Source organism: Gobius niger (genome assembly GCF_951799975.1).
Source record: "Gobius niger genome assembly, chromosome: 15".
Taxonomy (NCBI): Eukaryota; Metazoa; Chordata; class Actinopteri; order Gobiiformes; family Gobiidae; genus Gobius; species Gobius niger.
The window spans coordinates 27783910-27804257 of record NC_136866.1 but is presented as its reverse complement, the minus strand read 5'-3'; the positions used below and the strand labels follow the sequence as shown (position 1 = coordinate 27804257).

Sequence of the window (20348 nt, the reverse complement as noted above, 5' to 3'; positions counted from 1 at the left end):
CACATTTTTGTCATTTTTTTGTCACATTTTGTCACATTTTTGTCATTTTTGTAACATTTTTGTCATTTTTTTGTCACATTTTTGTAACATTTTTGTCATTTTTTGTCACATTTTTGTCATTTTTTTGTCACATTTTTGTCATTCTTTTTGTCACATTTTGTCACATTTTTGTCATTTTTTTGTCACATTTTGTCACATTTTTGTCATTTTTGTAACATTTTTGTCATTTTTTGTCACATTTTTGTCATTTTTTTGTCACATTTTGTCACATTTTTGTCATTTTTTGTCACATTTTTGTCATTCTTTTTGTCCATTTTTTGTCAATTTCTTGTGACATTTTTGCCACTTTTTCATCAATGTTTTCTCACTTTTTTGTCACATTTCCATCATTGTTTTCGTCTCAGTTTTGTTGCTATTTTCACAGCTTTTTTTTCCAGAAGCTTTTGGACTGGGGTAAAGCCAAACTGGAGAAAATGTGCTCGGTTCAGGTGGGAGTTTAGGGGTTAAACCAGATGCAGCCAAGTTAAAGTTAACTGTCATGATTCGTCTTTTGTTCCCCTGTTTTTGTATGTTTTGTCCTCGGTCTAGTCCTGTGTTTTACTTTGACGTGTGTTCAGTCCTTGTGATTTTGCTTTTCGTCCCTCGTTACCTGCCGGCCCCGCCCTGATGTGTTTCATCTGTGCCCCGTTTCCTCATGAATTTACACCCCTGTGTTTCCTTTGTCGCGCCATTGTCTACGTCAGCCCCGGTCTGTTTTAGTTTTGTCTCTGGATTTTGTTATTTTGGTTTTCATCATTCATTAAACACCACCAGTTTTGCTACAGTTTTTTTCACACCACCTCCAACCATGACATTAACCTAATTATAACCTTATATCTGATGTGCTTTTGAAGGGGCTGTCTGTATAAACATTGACTTGAATGAACTCTGCGGTCAGTCACACTGCAGCTCATCTTCTGATCATTTTGTCTTCTGTATTTTCCTCGGTCAGACCTCCGATGGACGCGGCCGGTTTGATCCAGTGTCTCCCTGTTCTGGGGTCTTTGGTGGTCCTGGTGCTGGTTTACCTCGTCTTCACGGCTCAGACTCAGAACAATGAGCCTCCAGGACCGAGGCCGCTGCCTCTTTTGGGAAATCTGCTGCTGCTGGATTTTAATCAGCCCTACAAGACTTTCATCAAGGTAAGAATGGAACAAGAGTCATCTGAATGTTGGTGTTTAGCTTCAAATCAGCATGTCAAATGAGTTTAGTTTATTTATTTATTTGAGCAGGGACAGTGTACAATATACATTAACCTCAAAGGGAGAGATGCATTGTACCAGGTTATTGCACTTGTGCTAATTTCCACCTGTAGTCCCTGGGCAGACTGATGTCAACAGACAAGGTCATAAAAATACTAATACAGAACTAGAAATGCAATGGCTGTGCCATTGCGATTGACTGCGGAATTGCGGGAAGCGAATGCAGAAATTGCATAAACTGTTCAAATTGCATAAATTGCTTAATTTGCATAATCTAATTTGCATAAACTGGTAAAATGCATAAAATGTCATGTTGCGTAAACTGTATAAACTGCATAAAGTGGTAAAATGCATGAATGGGTTAATTTGCATAAATTATGTAAATTGCATAAATGCTTTAAAATTCATAAATCCTAAATTGCATAGACTCTTAAGTTGCATGAACGCTTTAAAATGCATTAACTGGTTAAATCCCATAAAGTGGTTACTTTGCATAAATTGTTAATATTGCATAAACTTTTTAAATTCCATAAACTGGTCAAACTGTTGAAAGTGCTTGATTGGCAGAAGCTGCACAAACGGCTGAAAGGCCTGGAGTCTCCCCATTGGCTGGATTCCCCCATACACACCAATGCAAAAATTGCAAACTCTCGTATAAAAAAACTGGAAAACTGCAGAAGGCCAATTTTTTCTCAAAACCCACAAGTTGCAGAAGCTGAACATGCACAAAGTGCAGAAATTGCAGAAAATGCAGAAAAAAGTGCAGAAAAGCACGGATTTGCGGCAGCCCCATTATAAGTCAATGGGAAAAATCTCCAACATTTTGGACGATTGCGGAAAAAACGTAAGTTGCAGAAGTCCCAAAAGTAATAGCACCCTTCTCCTCAACATGCGGAGCGTTTTGATGCATAACTTGCATAAATTGCACAAAGCATGAAGGTGCTGAAAGCTGGAGAAAATCGGGAAAAAGATGGAAGAGGAATGATAACTAGAAATGCAATGGCTGCGCCATTGCGATTGACTGCGGAATTGCGGGAAGCGAATGCAGAAATTGCATAAACTCTTCAAATTGCATAAAATTGCTTAATTTGCATAATCTAATTTGCATAAACTGGTAAAATGCATAAAATGTCATGTTGCATAAACTGTTTAAACTGCATAAAGTGGTAAAATGCATGAATGGGTTAATTTACATACATTATGTAAATTGCATAAACTCTTTAAAATGCATAAATCCTAAATGGCATAGACTCTTAAGTTGCATAAACGGTTTAAAATGCATAAACTGGTTAAATCCCATAAAGTGGTTACTTTGCATAAATTATTTATATTCCATAAACTGGTCAAACTGTTGAAAGTGCTTGATTGGCAGAAGCTGCACAAATGGCTGAAAGGCGGAGTCTCCCCATTGGCTGGATTCCCCCATACACACCAATGCAAAAATTTCAAACTCTCGTATAAAAAAACTGGAAATCTGCAGAAGGACGATTTTTCCTCAAAACCCACAAGTTGCAGAAGCTGAACATGCACAAAGTGCAGAAATTGCAGAAAATGCAGAAAAAAGTGCAGAAAAGCATGGATTTGCGGCAGCCCCATTATAAGTCAATGGGAAAAATCTCCGACATTTCGGCCGATTGCGGAAAAACCATAAGTTGCAGAAGTCCCAAAAGTAATAGCACCCTTCTCCTCAACATGCGGAACGTTTTGATGCATAACTTGCATAAATTGCACAAAGCATGAAGGTGCTGAAAGCTGGAGAAAATCGGGAAAAAGATGGAAGAGGAATAATAATAAAGAACATGAAAACCAATAATTGACTGCGGAAGAATTCTGCAGTCAATCAATAATACATTTCCTCCAAAACAGCATTAAAATCAACACACTTCATTCATTCCAAAGCATTAAATTGCACACTGTTGCACACACACCAATTACAGGACATTATGGGAACAAGTTTGTTTTAAAATAAGCCCTTTTTTAGCCTGGTGTGAAAAAGTGTTAAAATGTACACATGTGGTCAGCTCTGTTGGAACATATTCCACTGTTTGATGCCACACTGGAGAAAGCGGAGCTGCGGATTTACACTGGGGGGTCCTACACTCGCCCCCAACAGTCCACCCAGTGGCTCCAGATGAAATTTCTGAGCTCAGTGAAATAAACTTTTTTTAATGGAGGAGCTGCAGTACCATTAATTATCTTGAACAACAGACAGAGATTTGAATATATGATTAATTTTTTTTCAAAACTTAATATGTTTTTTAAGAATATGACAGCGATGATATAACCGAGATTTTTTGTTATGAACTTTCAGAGAGCTTTTGTACAATGATTCCAGGGGCCTTAATGCCAAGGCCGTGGGAACCCAGGGTGCTGAGGGCGCTGCAGCACCCCCTGGTGGATAGTTTGTGAACTGCAGGCAATATTAACCCCTTAACTCCCACCTGAACCGAGCACATTTTCTCCAGCTTTACCCCAGTCCAAAAGCTTCTGGAAAAAAGGTGTGAAAATAGCAGCAAAACTGAGACTAAAACAATGATGGAAATGTGAAAAAATGGACAAAAAATTGACCAAAAAGTGACAAAAGTCACGAAAATTTGACAAAAATGAGACGACTGCCCAACAAAAAAGGTGATGGAAAAAAAATCTGATGTGAGGAAAAAGATCCATTCAGTTTTGTAGGTCTTTCAAATGAGGTGTTACACTGGCCAACAGGATTTGGGTAAAGCTGAACTGGAGAAAATGCTCTCGGTTCAGGCGGGAGTTAAGAGGTTAATAAATAGGATTTAAGCACAGAAAAAGTATTTTGGGGGTAAATTTTGTCCCTCAACACCCCCTGACTAAAATATCTTCCCACGGCTCTGCTTAAGGCTGTTTCTACAGGCCTGCGACCAACTGTGCAGGATTATCATCGCATTTAGATAAAGACTAGAAGCACCTATGGTCAGAGAGTTTCTAATATATCTAAAATTCGAGATGTTAAATTTCAACGTATTGGTTAATTTTTTTTATATGTTTTTTGAAATTTAAATTTGGGTCAAGAATGACTCCTAAATATTTAATTTGGTCGACATTTGAGATTTCCTGACCTTCAATGGTGATTTTTGGTCCAGTCTCACATATTGAGGACTCACAGCGATTTGTGAAAAACATAGAAACCGTTTTGTCGATATTCAAGGTTAAAAGAGAGTTTTTCAACCACATAGAAATGTTTTTCATTTCCTCGGTTAACTTTTGGGTAACCTCTTTAACAGTTTTCCCATGAATATACACCAGTGTCATCAGCATACATTATCATTTTGGCATTTATACACACAGATGGAAAATCATTAATATAAAGAGGCACTAAGGTAAGATTGAATCCATTTTATTGTGCTTGTGCTTATGGAGAAATGTGTTAACTTATCTATCAGTAGTTCATGATTTACTGTATCAAAGGCCTTACGCAAGTCAAGAAAGATCGCCCCACAACTCCTCCACTCTCCAGACTGGATTTTATTTCCTCTATTAAGTAGTAGCATGCAGTCTCCCATGGGTATCGTTTTCTGAAACCAAACTGGAGAGGATGTAATGCAGCATTGTAATCAAGATGTAGGAAAGATACTGTCATTTATAGACTGGTTTATGACTTTAGTTAGCACTGGGGTTAAAATGTCCTTGTGCTCTTTTAAAAACAATGTCAATGGCAAAAATATCTTTAGATTTACTATTATTTAAGTGTAATATTTCTTTTAAAACTGCACCTTCATCTACATTTGACTCATCACAATTAAAATTATATACACAATTTGGTTTCGGGAACGTACCTGCCAGATCCCGCACGGAATTTAAAAAAAAAAAAATCATTAAAATGTATTGTCATTTTGAGTAGTTCCATTTATTTTAAGTTGTACATGGTCACAATTTGTTTTTTCTTTCCCAAGCAATTTATCCACGCTTTTCCAAAGAAGTTTACTATTACCTTTTGCATCTTTAATCAAATCAAAGCCGAGCACATTTTCTCCAGTTTGGCTTTACCCCAATCCGAAAGCTTCTGGAAAAAAGGTGAGAAAATGGCAACAAAACTGAGCTGAAAACAATGATGAAGATGTGACAAAAAAGTGAGAAAACCTTGACAAAAAAAGTGACGAAAAAATGACAAATTGATTTAAAAAAGACAAAAAATGTGACAAATGTGACAAAAAAAATTACGAAAAATGTGAGAAAAATGTGACATAAATGATTAAAAAAAAAAAAAGATTTAAAAAAAATGATTTAAAAAAAAAAATGACAAAAAAATGACAAATTGATTTAAAAGACAAAAAAGCTACAAAATGAGTTGAAAACCCCCCCAAAAAAGATGGGAAAAAATCTGATGACGTGAGGAAAAAGATCCATTTAGATGAGTTTTGTAGATCTTAGCTTTCAAATGAGGCGTTACACTGGCCTACAGGATTCGGGTAAAGCTGAACTGGAGAAAATGCTCTCGGTTCAGGCGGGAGTTAAGAGGTTAAAAGCACACAGGCTCGACCCATAAGGACAGAGCCAGCATGTTCCTTTTCAACACAGTTTAATTAATTAATTTCACCTTTTCCATTACATCCAGTTGAACAGATTGTACAGTTTAGGTCTCACTTGGTTCACGGTATTTTCATCAAGTCGCATTAGCTTTTCAGTTCGTACAAAACAAAACGAATTTAGGAAGCAAGACAGCACCCACAGCGAACTCTACTCGGCCGGTGCGGTGCTTCCATGGCCCCCGGACATAGGGCCTCGTTTCCTAGTTGTCCAGAGTGTTGGTGATTTCTGGAGATATTTTCTTTTGTAATTCATGCAGTTGTTATATTTGAAGAGTTTCGTGGTGCTAGGCTAATGCAAGGCTAGCGCATTTCTATGGTATCAGCTAGCCTGCATAATCCCTTTAAGCCAACAGCTACCCGCGACGCTAAAATAGAATTTGCATTAGCGGTAAACCAATATTTAAGAATGGCGAAAGAATAAACCATAGCTACCTGCACTGGTAGAACAATTACGCACGACCTCTGGGCCCAGGCCAGGGGAAGACGGAGGACGTGTGTGTGAACCAGGGTGGGCTTTTTATAGTGCTAGCAGTGGCGCCATCTGCTGACCGTTATTTATATTAAAATGCTGAAGTTTTTTTTATAATAAGTTAACCTCTTAACTCCCGCCTGAACCGAGAGGATCTTTTTCCTCACGTCGTCAGATTTCTTTTTCCATCATTTTTTTGTTGAGTATTCAACTCATTTTTGTAACTTTTTTGTCATTTTTTGTCACATTTTTGTCATTTTTTTTTTGTCACATCGTCAATTTTTTATCCAATTTTTGTTACATTTTGGTCATTTTTAGCCACATTTTTGTAATTTTTTTGTCAAATTTGTCAATTTTTTATCGCATTTTTGTCACATTTTTGGTCATTTTTGTCACTTTTTTGTGACATTTTTGCCACTTTTTCGTCACTTTCTTGTCAATGTTTTCTCACTTTTTTGTCACATTTCCATCATTGTTTTCATCTCAGTTTTGTTGCTATTTTCACAGCTTTTTTCCAGAAGCTTTTGGACTGGGGTAAAGCCAAACTGGAGAAAATGTGCTCGGTTCAGGCGGGAGTTAAGGGGTTAAACAACAAGCTGTTGACACAACTCTCGAGTCCATCTTCACTTAGTCTTTTCTTCTTTATGAGCAGCATGAGAAATTCTATAACATTTTCCTTCTTTTAGCTTTCGAAAAAGTACGGCTCTGTGTTCACGTTCCACATGGGGCCAGACAAAGCAGTGGTTCTTGTGGGGTATCAGGCGGTCAAGGAGGCGTTGGTGGACTTCGCTGACGAGTTCGGAGAGAGAGCGCCCCCCACAACGGTGAAAGAAGACCAGCACGAATACGGTATGAACAATTGGAGGAACATAAGTGTCACAAGTGATATTTTGAATGTATTTGTTTTGATCAGGAGTGGTGTTCGCCAACGGAGACTCGTGGAGGGAGATGCGGCGCTTTGTTCTGACTAATCTGAAAGACTTTGGGATGGGGAAGAAGGCCTCTGAGGACAAGATCATAGAGGAGTGTGGACACCTGCTTCAGCGCATCCAGTCATTCAGAGGTTAGATTCTACAGCAATCTAGATGAGATTGAGATTGGGGTACAGTGACCCACAAGGTAACTCTTTCTCTGAGAGCCATCTATCCATCCACATTCATCCACTTTATCCGGGGCCGGGTTGCGGAAACTGTGGTCGATTTCACAGGAAATATTAAAACTCTAAATTTACATAAGGTCTGACTCCATAAGATCAATTTAAACACATTGAAACAGGTTTAAAATATTAAAATATCAAAAAGGTCTCGCCAAGCGTGTTCGTTGATCCCAAGGTCCGAGGAGAAACCACCAGAATTCAGTAGCTTTAGTCAAAGAAGATTTATTCCCTATAACAATTACAATTTCTAAACACAGGTTATCTGAATGCTAAAGTCCCTGATAATACACACGGTGCTCGAACGGGGCGTCCCAGGAAACGGCACCGTCTAACTGCGCTCTTACAAATATATATCAGAACAAATGTGACGTTCACGAAGAGATAGGAGATGAGTGGAGCTCGGGCCAAGGTCATCAAGCCTTTCAGTAGTTTTCCTCTACAAGTGTCTTCCTGTTGCCTTATTTGGAGTTTTTTTTCACAGCTCCAGTGAGGGCACCGAACGTCTCCACAGGTTTGAGCAAAAGAATGCAAGAGCAAGAAATGGGGTATTGTTACAGCGATGTGTGTGTGAAAAGATTGGTTTCAACTGAAACTTAAAGCACATAGATTAAACTCATAAAAGAAACATTCAATAGCATTATAAAATATAACATTAGCTAAAAATCATCAATTTCCCATAAGGCAGCAGTCTTAGCTGACACACTCCACACACCATGCACACCTCCTCCAGCTGTTCTGGGAGGATCCTAGGTCCGAGGCGTTGTCCCAGTAGGGCGCGTCCAAGTTTGAGGCATCCAAAACCAATGCCCAAAGCGACCTTACCTGCTCCTCCTGACGTGATGGAGCAGCAGCTGTACTCTGAGCTCCTCACACTATCTTTAAGAGCGCGCTCAGCCTCCTTGAGAACAAAGCTCATTTTGACCCCTTGTATCGGTGATCTTGTCCTTTTGGTCATTACCCAGATCTCGTGACCATAGAGTTTAGTAGATCTTGGATTGATTGGTAAATCAAGAGCTCGATCTCACGCTCCATCCGTCCCTCACTTGTGAACATGACCCCGAGACTCCTCCGGTTGAGGGAAGGACTCCCCACCGACCTGGAGAGGGAAAGTCACTTTTTTCCGGTGGAGAACTATGGTCTGGGTGATGGACAGGTTTTCAGTGACTGAGAGTGAGGAGATCCTGACAGTGTTCCTTCCACAACATCCCCAGTCGAGGTCAGCAGTTCCCATCCGCACTGTAGACGGTGTCAGTGAAGAACTGCTTCCCCTCCTGAGATGTTGAACTGTTTGCAAGAACCTCTTCTCCCCGCAGGCGACGGCAGAAAAGTGTCCAAACTCTCCAGAGCCCAAGCTTTGAGGTGAGCGCGACTAAACAGTGGGAACTAGATGTTTACATACAGTACACTATGTAAAATATGCATTTTTCTGACATGAAACCAGAATTAACTAACTTTTTTGGGTCAGTTAGATATAGCAGAGTGGAGGTGACAATGAAAATAAATGTTGCCACAGCGCCTCCCAGTATAACTGTTCTCAGTGAGGGACGGATGGAGCGTGAGATGGACAGACGGATCGGTGCGGCGTCAGCAGTGATGCGGTCGCTGTATCGGTCTGTCGTGGTGAAGAGGGAGCTGAGTCGGGGCAAAGCTCTCGATTTACCGATCGATCTACGTTCCCGCCCTCACCTATGGTCATGAGATTTGGGTAATGACCGAAAGGACAAGATCGCGAATACAGGCGGCCGAAATGAGTTTCCTTCGCAGGGTGTCTGGGGGTGAGGAGCTCAGTTACCCGGGCTCGGAGTAGAGTCGCTGCTCCTTCACGTCGAAAGGAGCAGCTGAGGTGGCTAGGGCATCTGTTCTGGATACCTCCTGGTCGCCTCCCTCATGTCCTAGTGGGACAAGGCCTCGTGGAAGGCCCAGGACACGCTGGAGGGACTATGGGCCCAAAACCACTCCCTCCTCCCTTCCCCTACACCCTTCCAGGGCTCAGTGAGGGCACCTTCTGAGGTTCACTCAACAGAGAAATTCGAGCTGTGACTTTCAGACGCACTCTCCCTCGCCCCCACCGTCCTCACAGCCCATAATGTGGCAAAAATCACAAGTTCCACTGATCATACTTTTAAATAAATAAAAGGTTCTCTTATGAGTTTACAAAGTAATTCAGATTCAAACATGTCAAACTCCCAATAAAATCATATTAAGTCTCACTGTCACTTTCTTTTTCATGAATACATGAGTCTATATGACGATAAAGCGTTAAAATGAACAACTCCTAAGTAAACGCGGAACTGTAGTAGTTTGGTGCGTTGCTCGTGGGACTGCTCTCAGTGTAACACACACCTGTTAAGTGTGGTGTCGATGCAGACTCGCTGAGAAGGAGCTTTTGTCCCACTCCCCCCTCACTGAGGGGTCCATTTCGGACAGAACTCCGCTCCGCGGGCACGAGCAGACTGAGTGTTAGGGTGAGGGCGGAGGGAGCGGTTTCAGAAAGGCCCCAAGTCTCCGAGCTGGCCTGGTGTCGCCTCGGGGTCAGAACAGCTGGAGGAGGTCGAGGTCCCCCCAGAACAGCTGGAGGTGGTGTGTGTGGATCGGGAAGTCTGGGCATCTCTGCTGAGACTGGAGCCCCCGCGACCCGGCCCCGGATAAAGCGGAAGAGGATGGATGGATGGATGGATGGATGGATGGATGGATGGATGGATGGAGTTCTAAGGTGCACAGATAAGTTACAATGAACAGGGCAGTAGCAATAGATTTACAAAAAGGTACCAATAATTAATTTACTTTTAGGTTAAGATTTTACTTATTTACTTACTTACTTATTTACTTTGCTTTCATTTAGAAGTTTGTTGCGCATGCAGTCCGTTTACACATTAATGTCCAGTTACTTTTGTGGCAGACAGAAGAGTCCACAGGCTGCGGAGGATTTCCAGCTCGCAGTGTGTGAAAACCAAACGCTCCCCAGCCACATTCAGCCACATGTGCCCCAGAACAGATGTTTGAGTGGTCATAACATTTCCAGTCTTTGGCGTTAGTTGGGAAAAGGAAAGGGAGGCGAGGTGATGACGCGAGACACTCTACGAGGCAGACCCCGGACCCTCGACACTGTGCATTGCTCCAGTTCTGTTTGGACGAATGGACAAACTATTGTGAGAAGCTTGTGGAATCCAAAACGTTTGACCCAAGTTACACAATTTAAATGCAATTCTACTGAATATTGATGAAACGTATGTAGATGTTGCAGGTATTGGCCGGTGCGATCACCACAACCAGTTTATTTTTTTGTACATGGGGAAGGGTTGGGTAGCTGAAAAATAATAGATGGGAGTCAAAACACGATGTAGCGTCCAGGCTCTCTGCTTGCCGACTCTTTTAATTGTTATTTTGAACAATATGATACACAATATTAATCTTTTTCATTTTCACATCCAGATCTGACCATAGGCACAGAAATAGTTGAACAGAAATTCTCTAATACATTAGCTTTTACTAATATACGTTCATGTCAAGTTGACATTGTCGGAACATAGGGACCTTGCTTTTTACTTACTATTTCTTAAACAAAAACTAATTTCAAAATTGTAACCAAAAAAACTCAGAGGAAAACAAAATGACGGCGAGCTAATCTTACTACAGTAGGCTAACGGCTAGCGCAACAGTAAATGCATATTTACTAAATAAAACAAGTCTAACTTTGACTCCTACATAAGATACAGCATACGCTATTTTAAACAGGCTTCATCTGAGCCAAAATATGTGTTTATGCGACAGTACAAACCTGAAATAAATAAATAAAGAGACGGGAGTCAAATCATGATGTAGCGTCCAGGCTCTCTGCTTGCCGACTGGCGAGAAGCAGGAGTGAATGCTCTAAACCCGTCTCCCAACCAGTGCTGCCCTCTAGCGGTAGGCGTCAATACTACCTTATCAAATATCTAAACCTTACTATAATTAATAAAATTACTATAATAACATAAAACTATGTGACCACACATAGTGGGCGTCACATAGACTTATATAATAGTAATAATAGTAGTCATTTAGCAAATAACTTTTAAAACTGTAGTTGACCTAGATAAGTAAAAGTTTTTTTCTGGTTTCATGTGAGACGCTGAGAAAAAAGAAAATGCACATGTCTTTATGTATGTAATCTTTCCAGCTGTGCCTGGCCGGGCCTCGTGGGCAAAGGCCTGACCACAAGGCGCTCCAATATGATCCCCAACCCCAGGCCTGGCTTTAGGGTTGGGCCCGGCTGCACCAACATGACATGTGACATCACAGTCCTTTCTGATAAGTCATGGGGTTTAAGAACTGCTCTTAGTGCTGTTTGCCGTGGGAAACCTTACCAGGGACATAATGTCTCCAATGTGAGCCAATGTGTCAATTCTCTTTGTGGCAAAGTTAGAAACTGTATTTTTAGAGTCTTGTTATGTTAGCTGTTGCCTTTATCTCAAGCAACCTCGTTTTTCTTGTTGCAGACAAAGCCTTTGATACGAATGAGGTTGTGAATGCTGCGGTGTCAAACATCATCTGCTCCATGGTTTACGGGAGCAGATTCGACTACAATGACCCCGAGTTTAAGGAGATCCTTTACAGAGTCCGCAGAGGAACCGAGCTCTTAGGCACCAGATCTGTCCAGGTACTGCAAGTCTGAGTTGTGTGTTCAGAGTTAAGTGAGAAGGCGATTATATAGGCCTGTGTAACATCTCATTTGAAAGCTAAGACCCACAAAACTGATCTTTTTCCTCGCGTTGTTGCTGTGTTGTGTCACCTTTTTCATGTTTTTTTTTTTCCTTTTGGTCACATTTTTGTTGAGTTTTTGTCATTTTTTTTTTTTTTAATTTTTGTCACTTTTTGGTAGATTTTTTTTGTCATTTTTTGTTGAATTGTTGTCACTTTTTGGTTGATTGTTTTTTGTCATTTTTTGGTTGAATTTTTGTCTCTTTTTGGTTGATTTTTTTGTCATTTTTTGTTGATTTTTTGTCACTTTTTGGCTGATTTTTTTTGTCATTTTTTGTTGAATTTTTGTCACTTTTTGGTTGATTTTTTTTTGTCATTTTTTTGGTTGAATTTTTGTCACTTTTTGGTTGATTTTTTTTGTCATTTTTGTTGAATTTTTGTCACTTTTTGGTTGATTTTTTTGTCATTTTTTTGTTGAATTTTTGTCACTTTTTGGTTGATTTTTTTGTCATTTTTTTGTTGAATTTTTGTCACTTTTTGGTTGATTCTTTTTATCATTTTTTGTTGAATTTTTGTCACTTTTTGGTTGATTTTTTTTGTCATTTTTTGGTTGAATTTTTGTCACTTTTTGGTTGATTTTATTGTCATTTTTTTGTTGAATTTTTGTCACTTTTTGTCACGTTTACATCCTTGTTTTCTTCTCATTCTTTGTGGCTGTTTTGGTGCTTTTGTCCCAAGAAGCTTTTTGATTAGGGTAAAGCCAAACTGGAGAAAATGGGGTCCGTTCAGGTGGGAGTTAAGAGATTTAACTACAATGCCTGGTGGTGAAAACGAGAACCACATATTGTTCTGCTTTTAAGCTCTAATTTAAAGGCATTTCTGTGTGAACAGCTCATGGACTTGTCAAATCATATGACGCTATTAGTTTGTGACTAATTATCTTTTGATCAGTTGTGAGGTAACATTGACAGCTGAGGCAACAATGGGAAAAAATCATCTGGGAAAACGGAGGATAAATGCTGAAGTTAAACGCTGAAAACGAAAACTGTCTGGAATGATGTGCCATGGCGCGGTGTACAAAACAGCCACAAAAAAATGGAAGAAAATAAGGATATAAACGCAACTAAAAAGTGACAAAAATGTGACAAAAAATCAACAAAAATGTGACAAAAATGCAACTAAAAAGTGACAAAAGTGACAAAAACTCAACAATAAAATGACAAAAACTAAAAAAAACAACATAAAGGTGACACAGCAACAACGTGAGGTAAAAGGTCAGTTTTGTGGGTCTTAGCTTTCAAATGAGGTGTTACACAGGCCTATAGCCAAAGAGGACAGAAGGCATTCGGTTTAGGCGGGTGGTAAGAGGTTAACATGTCTGTATACGTTTCCTCCGGTTTTCCCTACCACTAAAAACATGTACAATAGGTCATAATTCAGTGTGTTTGCCTGAGTGGTTGGTGGGGGCAACACATGCTGAATAAAGTACACTAAAATGTGACCAAGTTGTAATTATCTCTGTCTCTCTAACAGTTGTATGAAATCTTTCCGAGTCTCGGGAGGTGGATGTCCAGATCTCGAGCTGAGCACAGAAGTATTGTCCTCGCCAACAGAAGTCATTTTGTAAATATGATCGACCGTTTATCGGAGACGCAGGAGCCTAACGTGAGCCGCGGAGTCGTCGACGCCTTCCTCCTCAAAAAGCGGCAACTGGAGGTGGGGAAATTCTAACATTACAAATCATTTCTGTTCTTTGGCTTTCGTGCTCAATGCCATGTGCAGCGCTTTAAACACATGATTCATCCATTTATCAAACATAAAATGCAAAGCGTAGGTCAGTGTTGTAAGATGGAGAGAAAACGTGGCTCTTTTTGCTTTTTTTGCTATAAAATGGAAACCAATGGGCACTTTGCATGTATCAAAAACAACTTTAAAAGCCTTTTCCCCAAGATTTTGTTTCAAAGAATACAGTTTCCTCCCACGATTTTAAAAGTTTTCCAATCCACTTTATTTATATAGCATAATATGCTATATAAATATTATTTAACCCCTTACCTCCCACTTGAACCAATCACATTTTCTCCAGTTTGGCTTTACCCCAGTCCAAAAGCTTCTGGAAATAAGCTGTGAAAATAGCAACAGAACTGAGACGAAAACAATGATGGAAATGTGACAAAAAAGTGAGAAAAAATGGATAAAAAAGTGGCAAAAATGTGACACACAAATTTGACAAAAATGTGATAAAAAATTGCCCAAAAAATGACAAAAAATTGAAAAAAAAATTACAAAAAAATTACAAAAATTTGACGAAAAAATGACAAAAAAGTTACAAAAATGAGTGTAATACCCAACAAAAAAATGATGGAAAAAAATATGACGTGAGGAAAAAGATCCCCTCGGTTAAGAGGTTAAACAACAAAACGTTTCCAAAGTGCTGCACACGCAACAACAAACTCAACTAGAAATGCTGCGCCATTGCGATTGACTGCGGAATTGCGGGAAGCGAATGCAAAAATTGCATAAACTGGTAAAATGCATAAAATGTCATGTTGCATAAACTGTATAAACTGCATAAAGTGGTAAAATACATGAATGGGGTTAATTTGCATAAATTATGTAAATTGCATAAACTCTTTAAAATTCATAAATCCTAAATGGCATAGACTCTTAAGTTGCATAAACGGTTTAAAATGCATAAACTGGTTAAATCCCATAAAGTGGTTAATTTGCATAAATTGTTAATATTGCATAAACTGGTCAAACTGTTGAAATGGCCTCAGTGCTTGATTGGCAGAAGCTGCACAAATGGCTGAAAGTCCTGGAGTCTCCCCATTGGCTGGATTCCCCCCATACACACCAATGCAAAAAATTTCAAACTCTTGTATAAAAAAACTGGAAAACTGCAAAAGGCCAATTTTTTCTCAAAACCCACAAGTTGCAGAAGCTGAACATGCACAAAGTGCAGAAATTGCAGAAATTGCAGAAAATGCAGAAAAGCATGGATTTGCAGCAGCCCCATTATAAGTCAATGGGAAAAATCTCCGACATTTTGGCCGATTGCGGAAAAAACGTAAGTTGCAGAAGTCCCAAAAGTAACAGCACCCTTCTCCTCAACATGCGGAACATTTTGATGCATAACTTGCATAAATTGCACAAAGCATGAAGGTGCTGAAAGCTGGAGAAAATCGGGAAAAAGATGGAAGAGGAATAATAATAAAGAACATGAAAACCAATAATTGACTGCGGAAGAATTCCGCAGTCAATCAATAAAACCAAAACAATACAAACTTTGCACGTTTTATTGTCAGGCCCTTGAGAACTTGCTTCCACTCTGCCTGGCTCAAGGGAACGGAGTTTCTCCCCTTTTTGTCCTTTTTTTTTTGGAACATTCCCTATAGGAGCAGATTGATCTGCCATCATGGATTCTCTCTAATGGTGTTTTTGATGTAAATGGCGAGGAGTGAGAGGTGATGCTTCTTGTATATATCCATTGCTCAGTGTTGACTGCGGCTTGTCTATACAAAGGCTGTTGTAGTCAGGGTCTTTTGTGAGCAAAAAGGCCTGCTCTCATTCTGCGACGGCATTTGCTACAAACCAAATCTTTTGTAGGAATTGAAGCGTGTCGCCTCTCTGCAGTTATTTTCAGTGTGTATAATGAGGCTCTTGTTGCAGGAGGCCGGAATGGGGGACTCCCAGTTCCACTTAAAGAACCTGACCACGATGGTGGCCAACCTGTTCGCAGGAGGAACCGAGACCTCGGCCTGCACTCTGAGATGGAGTCTGCTCTTCATGGCCAAGTATCCAAACATACAAGGTGCTTTGATCAAATGCTACACTACCTGGTTAAAAGTAAAGATCAAACACTCTAAAGGCGCCTTTAATGGGAGAAGTGTGGGCCCCTTGAGCGGTCTCATTTGGTGGAGGCTTCCTCAGCAGGTTTACATTTCACTAACCTGGTGTAGACCATGATGGGACCAAGTTCAAGCTACAGCTGACAGGGAAACCCCTTCCTGTTTCATTTTATATTAAAGAGGGGGTATTATGCTTTTTTCAATCACATAGCACCAGTCTATATCACACTACAATGATGACAAACCTTCTGTTGGTCTGTAAATGCAGTAAATTAGAATAACTGCCTTGTATAAAATGTCTCTCTCAAAATGGCTGTAGTGAATGTCTTGAAATAGGCCTCTGTCTCTTTAAGAACCTCTGACTCTTTCCGACACGCCCCCTCCACACGCTGTCAGTGGCATCAGTGGGGAGGGGGTTCTGCTGAGGAGCAGTGGTTGGTTACTCGGCTGGTGACGAAAGCTCGGAGGCGTCTCCAGGAGGTGGGGGCGTTCCTAGGAGGACTCAGGCAAACCTATCCCTAAAATGGCCGCCATCAGAGTTTTTACAGATGACTCAAAAATACGTGAATGTGCCAAGGCAACACTTCAGGCATGTTTTTAATGAGGGAATGACATAAAGAATGATGTAAAGCTTGAAAAAGTCGATTTTGCATAATACCCGCCCTTTAATGTCCCTTCTCTGCACTACTGTACTACATGCTGTAGTGCATTGTACTAGTGTTAGGTGTTTCTAAATGTTTCCAAACAAGAGATGCATTATTCTCGAAATGAAAAAGCTGTTGCGAAGCATTTTCGCTCAGCATTAAATTTCTCGTTGACGCCAATACATGTCGGTACTTGATTTTATGTGACAAATGTAATTAAAAGTGGCAGTTCCTCATGAACAGCCAGCTTATTCTGGTGGTGTCGAATGATCCGAGGAGGTATGTTGTCGAGGGCATTATTCCTATTGCAAACAGGTGCTAGTTGACAGGCCATACTAAGAGCAGTTCTTTAAACCCTATAACTAGTTTATCAGGACTGATGTCCCCGATATGGTGCAGCTGGGGCCCCATCCGGGTCCCAGGCCTTGGGTTGGGGCTCTTATTCTAGCGCCTTGCGGTCAGGGATGTGGTGCCTCCACAGCATCTGGTATGGGGACGTGTGAGCTTCTGCGTCAGGTTGAGGGGAACCTCATAGACGGGCTCACCTATGGTCATGGTATTGACCGAAAGGACAAGATCAGGGATACAGGCGGTTAGTTAGTTTCCTTTGCAGGGTGGCTCACCCTTAGAGATCGGGTGAGGAGCTCGTAGTAGCGTCGAACTCCTCATCTAATCAATGTGTTGCCGCACGTACACCCTGTAGATTAAATTCTTGTCTCTCAGACCAGGTTCGTGAGGAGATCGCCAGAGTGATCGGAGCTCGTCAGGTTCTGTCTGAAGACCGGAAAAACTTACCTTTCACTGACGCGGTGGTCCATGAAACACAGAGGCTCGGCAACGTCGTTCCACTGAATCTCCTGCACAGAACCAGCTGCGACGTCAAATTTCAGGGACATTTCATCAAAAAGGTGCGATGTTACACTTTCTCGGACTGTGAAGAGGCAAAGAGAGTCTTAAAACTTTGTCGATGTTCCTTTCATCAAAAACATTTAATTCTGTTAATGTTTCGATCTGAGGTGAACACTTCGATGCATTTCAATCAATCCAAACCGTATGGAAATCCACAATGAGACGCATCGGTCAGTGGAAAAGACGAGCAAATGTAAAAAAAAAATCCAGCTTTTGACAGTGAAGCGGCATATGTAGAGTTTCCCCAAGTGGGCGGAGGAATGGGCAGTAGATAGACCCAGGACTGAATTGTGTAACCCACAATAGGTAGCATTCACAACATTCTAGATGTCGTATCATAATCTCAGTTGGAGCAGAGGCCGTTGTTTTCCCTGATCATTATTATTTCGACCTGATTGAATTTGCCACATTATTCACATTGTACTTTGACATTGAGCCTCAGGATGATGGAAAATGGAAGACAACTGATCGACAGTGGAATTGTGTGTACTTGTAATCACTGCTCACAAAGATAACAGTAAAATCACGGCCCCAGAGACGCACGCGAGTCAGTGTTTAAGCTGCTCAAGACGTTAGCATGCTACCGGTTAGCATTTAGCTTCAACAGCTCAGGGGCCTCATTTATCAAGCTTGCTGCGCACAAAATGAGGCCAGAACTTTGCGTAGCCGCTATGTAGAAAACAAACTGAAGGTGAAACATTGCGCTCCTCCACGCAAACTAAATAGCTGCCCTCCTGAGACACCACCCGGACACTGACCTCACCTCACTCACACCACCCGGACACTGACCTCTCCTCACTCACTCCACCCGGACACTGACCTCTCCTCACTCACACCACCCGGACGCTGACCTCTCCTCACTCACTCCACCCGGACACTGACCTCTCCTCACTCACTCCACCCAGACACTGACCTCTCCTCACTCTCACCACCCGGACACTGACCTCTCCTCACTCACTCCACCCAGACACTGACCTCTCCTCACTCACACCACCCGGACACTGACCTCTCCTCACTCACTCCACCCGGACACTGACCTCTCCTCACTCACACCACCCGGACACTGACCTCTCCTCACTCACTCCACCCGGACACTGACCTCTCCTCACTCACTCCACCCGGACTCTGACCTCACCTCACTCACTCTACCCGGACACTGACCTCTCCTCACTCACACCACCCGGACACTGACCTCTCCTCACTCACTCCACCCGGAAATCTCATTCATAAGTCACTTTGCATTGCCTTTTATGGGCAAATGGAGGCGGGCAGAGGGCGTGGCGTGATGTCCGCAGCTTTCTGCTTCAGGTGGAATCAGCGAAGGAAAGATTGCGGTCAGGTGTGCGTACCGGCGCATACGCAGGGTTTTATAGATCGGAAACAAACTTTGCGTACAGAATTTGGCGTTACTTTCCTACGCACTTTCACAGTCAGAGTCTCACGCACAGTTTGATAAATGAGGCCCCAGCTCGGACCTCCAAGTGAAAGCCCTGAACCAGATACATCTAGCCTTGGAAACAGACGTCTGAGCTGTTACTGTAGTATTTCCTCAGTCACATGTGTTCATAGATGTGAGCCACGCATGTTGAAGCCATTGACAGTTGCTAACCGGTAGCATGCTAACGTCTTGAGCAGCTTAAACACTGACTCGGACTGAGAAAGGTTTTCCGCTTCCTCTTGGGGAACTGGACAGGGGAACAAAAGACCTTTTCCAACTGATGACCTTCTGTCTGTGTCTCTACAGGGAAGCACAGTGTACCCAGTTCTGGCCTCAGTCCTCTACGATGAAAACGAATGGGAAAAACCTGACACTTTTTATCCCGCTCACTTCCTCGACAAAGACGGGAAGTTCGTCAAGAGAGACGCCCTCATGCCTTTCTCCGCAGGTTTGTTCCTCCTGCGTTTTGCTAACACTGCAGTGATTCCGTTCTGACGCCTGTGTTTGCAGGTCGTAGGGCTTGTCTGGGTAAAAGCCTGGCCCGGATGCAGCTGTTCATCGTCTTTGCGACTCTGATGCAGCGTTTCCGCTTCACGCCGCCCCCTGGTGTTACTGAGGAGGAACTGGACCTGACTCCGCGGATCGGAGGACTCCGCTGCCCGTTGCCGCAAAAACTGTGCGCCATCTCACTTTCATAAGACCTGCACGTCCAGTTTCTGATGTCAAACGTATTAATAAACGTGTTAATAAATTCAAATGTCGTAAGCAAGTACAATGTGTGTTTTAAAGATATTATTGCCAATGAACTGGATTTACTACTCGCTCCAGAGAAGTAGACACTCGGCTCCACATGTAAAAGTGACAAACATTGGTGGCATCTACTTTATGCCACCAAAAATGGCATCTTAAATCTATTTTGTAATTGGTTGCCCAAAGAGTCGGGTGGGTGCTCGAGCCCCAGGTGTTTCTGTGAGAGGAAAGGTTTTAGAATTTAGATTTGGGCTCCTTCCGAAACGAGCAGATTGGTAAGAGCTCTTACGCCAAACCGGGTGTGCGTCGGCGTCCACCATGACAAGATGCTTCCGAATTGGTCTGTCAGTTAGGAAGGAGTTAGAAAAAGGAGCCTCGATGCTAACTATCATAGCCACTTTAGCATAGGGACCTCTGATGCTAACTAACCGGTGCTTAGGAGCTATGTGCCATCCCATAAGCCACTGCACCAAATCCCCCCACCCCCCTCGGCCCCACCCTCGAGTGATTCATGCGCAACCACTGTTGATTGACAGGAGCACATTTAATAATAAAAATAATAATTAAAAATTAAAAATTAAGATTCTGCTCAAGCCAAACTTTATAAAAGTGATAAATCCATGTTGTCCCCACAGCTCAGTCACATGTCAGTGT

General features: G+C 41.7%; 1 protein-coding gene across 1 annotated transcript; it reads left to right on the top strand.

Moving 5' to 3' along the window:
- Positions 1 to 998: 998 nt before the first annotated feature.
- Positions 999 to 19642, top strand: LOC306975085 (cytochrome P450 2K4-like; the record flags this gene model as incomplete). Its single annotated transcript, XM_079572506.1, has 9 exons — positions 999 to 1181; positions 6953 to 7115; positions 7180 to 7329; positions 11901 to 12061; positions 15775 to 15916; positions 17079 to 17189; positions 17321 to 17505; positions 19251 to 19392; positions 19455 to 19642. 9 exons carry the CDS (start codon positions 999 to 1001, stop codon positions 19640 to 19642), a joined length of 1425 nt encoding a protein of 474 aa, XP_079428632.1.
- Between the last annotated feature and the right edge of the window lie 706 nt (positions 19643 to 20348).